Raw genomic sequence first — 4,576 nt, 5'->3', positions numbered from 1 at the left:
GGTGCAGACACCAGCTGGGCTTGACCTCCCATCCCAGGCATGCTGAGGCTGGGGAGACACCTCCGCTCCAGCCCCTGCTTGCAGCGAGGAGAAGAAGGGAAGGTCTATGAGGACAGATGGCAAGGGGACATTTTCTGGCCTCTGTCCCCAGCAAACTGGGTTCAGCAACCAGTGACTGGAGGGCAGCAGGGAAAGGCACTGGTGCACCCTGACTATGTGTGACTCACAGGTGGCAGCCGAGAGCTGGGAGAGGAAAGGAAGGCAGCGAAGGTTTCTTTCCAACAGATAAAGAAAGCTTCAAGGGCTTTTCACTGGTTTTTGAGTCACTCACTCAATAAAATCCATGTTGTTTATTTCTGCCTGAGCCCCAGCCAGGGAGCTCAGATAAGAACTTGATTTTCCTTTATTTCTAAAACTCCTCGGTTTGCCTTTTTTCGCCCCCACATCCAGCTCACACAGCTAAACGCTCGGCAGAAAAACCTCGTCACGATTCAGATGCCCCTGGAAACAAAGGCAAGGCAAGCCCAGCCTGTGTGAAAACCTTCCATTTTCAAAAGAAAGAAAACAACAAAAAAAAGCAGAAGTGAAATTTGTAAGAGAGGAAAAGATGGATGGGAAAGAAAAGAACCAAAGCAGGTAAATCTTATGCTGAAAATAATGCATCTGACCATTAGCGCCGACACAATTAGTAGATGCCCCAGGACCGGGGCAGAGGGAACCGCAGCTGCAGAGGGAACAGGCTACCGAGCCCCTTCAAGCTGCACCAACATTAAAGTTCCCCAAATACTCATCTTCAGACGAGCCAGAGTCCTGTCCTGACATCCTCACACGATGCCGTTTGAGGCTGTGTGTATTTTAAACCAGAGGACTGGGATTTGCAGAGCAAAGTCCAACCCGACGGGCCTGGGTCCCTGTCTCCTCCCGACAGCAGCGTTTGGTTTTGTTTGGCAGATTTTGCCCCCTGAGTTTCAATAAAGATGTTCTCAGTCTCCTTCATGGACATGATCCCTGCAAGAGCCCCTGGGCCGGGCAGGCAGGGCAGGCTGTGACGTGTGGTGACGTCCTGAAGCGGCTGAGGGAGCTTCGTTAATCCCAGCAGCTGCCACCCGAGTCTGCTCAGAGCAACCAGCTTGAAACAAGGCTGATTTGTCTCCCTCTCCCTGGCACAGCCAAGCTGCCAGACTTCCCCACAGAGGAAAGAAACAGCTTCCCTCAGCCCCTCGCAGTGCAAAACACACAGGTTAAAATATTTTCCTTTTGCTGTGAAGAATAAGGCCAGCTCCTCCTGCGAGTCAAGTGGCTGCGGTGCAGGGAGGAGTGAGGGAAAAGCAACTGGAAATGAAACTTCTCCATCATAGCCTGGTGTCCTGGTTTCACTGGGATAAAGTTAATTTTCTTCTCAGCAGCTGGAAGAGTTGTGGTTTAGGTTCAGGGTGGGATTTGTTATGAGAAAAAAATTTATATGGTACTAATGTTTTTAGTTGCTGCTGGAAATCCAAGGACATTGTGTTTTGCCAATCTGCAAGTGCAAAGGACTGATGGGGGTTGTGGGATTTGTTATGAGAAGAACATTGATAAAGTACTAATGTTATTAGCTGCTGCTGGAGCTCAAGGTCATGGTGTTTGGGTAGTTTGCAGGTGCAAAGGAGTGAGAGGGGAGATGTGTAGTAAATGGCAAACCCCAAATTGGCGTTTGGATGTGCCAGTGAGATATTTCAGATCATATCACGTCATGTGCAGTATATTAACCAGGGCTGACCAGAAATTGGGGGGATTCTCTCAGGGATCACTTGGGCTCTCACTCTTCTGGGATTGCAGTTTGGGTTTGGGGACGGTCTCTGCTCCAGGATCTCTGGCTGGGACAGGCTGGACATAGGTCAGCAGGTGGTGAGCAACTGCTCTGGGCATCACTCATCTGTATATCCTGTTATTACTATTATCATCATTATTATTTTATTTCAATAAGCAAATTGTTTTTATCTCAACCCACGGGTTTTCTTACTTTTACCTTTCAAATTCTCTCCCCTACTCCCTGGTGAGGGGAGAGCGAGTGAGCGGTTGTGTTTGGCTGCAGTCAAAGGAGTGAAACCACCAAGTCTGGAAAATGCCCAAAGGTCCCTACACAGATTTCTGTGATGGCCCCAAAGAGTTCAGCTCTCCTGAGGGTGCAGCAAAAAGGCAGCACAGAGTAGGGGCCTCACGTGAACCACAGCGGTACCTCTTCCCCCTGCCTCCATCAGTCCTGGGAGAGCCAGGGATGAACCTCCCAGTGCCCCCAGAGCACTGCCCACCCCCCAGCACCCCTGCTCCCCCTCTGACCTGTGAGAAGAGGAGGTATCCACACTCATCGCACGGCAGCATGTCATCCACCAGCACCGTGGTCCACGTGCCGTCCTTGCACAGCCGCACTTGGTAGGCACCTTCTGGGCACAGCGTCCTGGTGATCATCACCCTCTCCACCAGTCGGGCAGCGCAGGGGACTGCAGTCCGCAGCCGCTTGGTAAGGGGTGAGGCAGAGGATGGGGTACATGCCTGGGGGTATAAATGGGTTTGAGTAGGGTTGAGGGCTCTGATCTGGAGAAGGATGAAGTGGGGGGGGAAGGAGGAAGGGGCAGGAGGGTGTCACTCCCCCTTACCAGCAGTTTCCCAGCAGTCCCTGCAGGATATGCAGCGCAGGGGACTGCAGTCCGCAGCCGCTTGGTAAGGGGTGAGGCAGAGGATGGGGTACATGCCTGGGGGTATAAATGGGTTTGAGTAGGGTTGAGGGCTCTGATCTGGAGAAGGATGAAGTGGGGGGGGAAGGAGGAAGGGGCAGGAGGGTGTCACTCCCCCTTACCAGCAGTTTCCCAGCAGTCCCTGCAGGATATCCGAGGGTCTGGGCGTCCGAAACACTGACCACTTCACCGATCGGTCCTTGAAGATGCTACAGTTGATTTGGTGGGGTCGCAGCCACTGTTTCCCCCTCTGCTGCACGCTGTCGCCTTCCGGGAATCCCACGGACTTAGGTCCAGGGTGGAAACTGTCATCTACAAAATTGACTTTGTTCTGCGAGAGCGAAAGGCAAGGAGAGCATCAGTGTGCAGCTGTGCAGCACACAGCTCCCCGCAGCCTCCGGGGACAGGGCTGGCCTGGAAAGCCTCCCCCTGAACCCCAGGAGCAAGAGCGGAGCCCCCAGCCCTCCTGCCCAGCCCAGGCAGCCCCTTCCGATGCCGTCCCGGGGAGCAGCTCTGGGACCAGGCGTCTGCTGGCAACGGCACAGCTGCATTTTGTGCAGGTTCAGCCCTGCCACGAGCCACCTCACCTCTCTGGGCCCCAAGCTCCAGACTGTGACTCAAACCTGGCTTTTTCTGTTTCACAGGAACCTCCCCAAGCAGGGACTGTCTCACACTTTGTGCTGGTGCTAAAAGCTGGACCGTGGGGGACCTTGGCTGCCTCTCGAAGTGGCAAAGCACATGAGCAGCGAGGCTCTGAGGAGCCACCTGGCAAGGAAACGCTCCTCAACCCAAGCCCTGTGCTAAGGACTGGACTGTCCCTGCTCTGGAGGGGACATGCTGGGCTCGGCAGTGCTGTGCCACCCCTGAGGCACAGCCACGGAGGATGTCAGGGGCACCTTTTGCAATTGGATTGAGCCCTGACCACAGACAGGCAGGCAACTCCAGAGTGAGGGCATCCCATGGCCGAGCCCTCCTGTAATGAGCTGCTGTGTGTTAAATAAAATAGGATGGACAATAAAATAGGAAGGACAATAAAATAGGAAGGGCTAATTATCCCATAGGTATTAGCCACCGACACAGGACTGAAGCACAGAACTTCACCCAGGGGAGAAGGGTGGCTTTTTCAGACCGTTTAACACAGGGTGAAATAAGGACAGGGATTTCTTTGTTATTATTAATGAAATGAAATTAAATTCTTTCAGCAAAAGCCGTCTCTAATTTCAATTAGCTTTTACACACACCGAACTAGTAGTTGTCCTCCCTCCTTTGTTGCAATCCTACGTGAACACTTGCTACACGGTGCCTCAATTAGCACTTCCAGCTTCTCCTTTGCAGAAGGGTGAGTTTCAGCTGATCAGTGTCACTGCTTCAATACCAGTGTGGGCCAAAAAGGACACGTCCCAAGACTTGTTGGCTTTCTCAGGGGAAGCATCTGCTCTGTGCAGCTGATGAGCAGCCACCTCCTCTCACCACATCCCAGCTTCATACACTGACCTCTTGGGGTGCAGCCGGGGCTCCCCAGGAACTCACTGTGCAGAGCAAGGCAGCAGCCCACAAGATGCCTGTGGGCATCACAAGCTTTCGGTCTCCTGTGGAGTTGCTGCAGTGCTTTTCCAAGCAGCAGAGGTGGAAGAAGCCTTCAGCCTCACCAGTATCATGGCCAAGGTCTCAGCAGGATTGCAGGAGCCTGGACGTGAGCCCAGGGACCTCACCAGCACTGATGATGGAGACAATGCAAGAGCAGCAGCAGTGTGGTTCCCCAGCGCCAGGAAAGCCCGCCTAACGAGTTCATTACCTTGATAGTGTGATATCTCCCTTCACATACTTCTAATTGCTTTAGAGAAGTGGTCACTACCAATATC

At 53.0% G+C, this 4,576-nt stretch overlaps 1 protein-coding gene across 1 annotated transcript in view; it reads right to left on the bottom strand.

Annotated features, from left to right (window-relative positions):
• Nucleotides 1-2,319: 2,319 nt before the first annotated feature.
• Nucleotides 2,320-4,576, bottom strand: part of LOC104521121 (calpain-15) — a gene marked incomplete at its 3' end in the record, with an annotated part of 6,263 nt that continues 4,006 nt past the window's right edge. The window contains 2 exon segments of the mRNA XM_010163021.2: nt 2,320-2,496; nt 2,827-3,045. Of these exon segments, the coding sequence (XP_010161323.1) occupies nt 2,320-2,496; nt 2,827-3,045 (396 nt within the window).

This window comes from Antrostomus carolinensis, unplaced genomic scaffold, assembly GCF_000700745.2.
Source record: "Antrostomus carolinensis isolate BGI_N321 unplaced genomic scaffold, ASM70074v2 scaffold7062, whole genome shotgun sequence".
NCBI lineage: Eukaryota > Metazoa > Chordata > Aves > Caprimulgiformes > Caprimulgidae > Antrostomus > Antrostomus carolinensis.
Note: the sequence above shows the minus strand (reverse complement) of the source record. Positions and strands in the feature narration are given on the sequence as shown.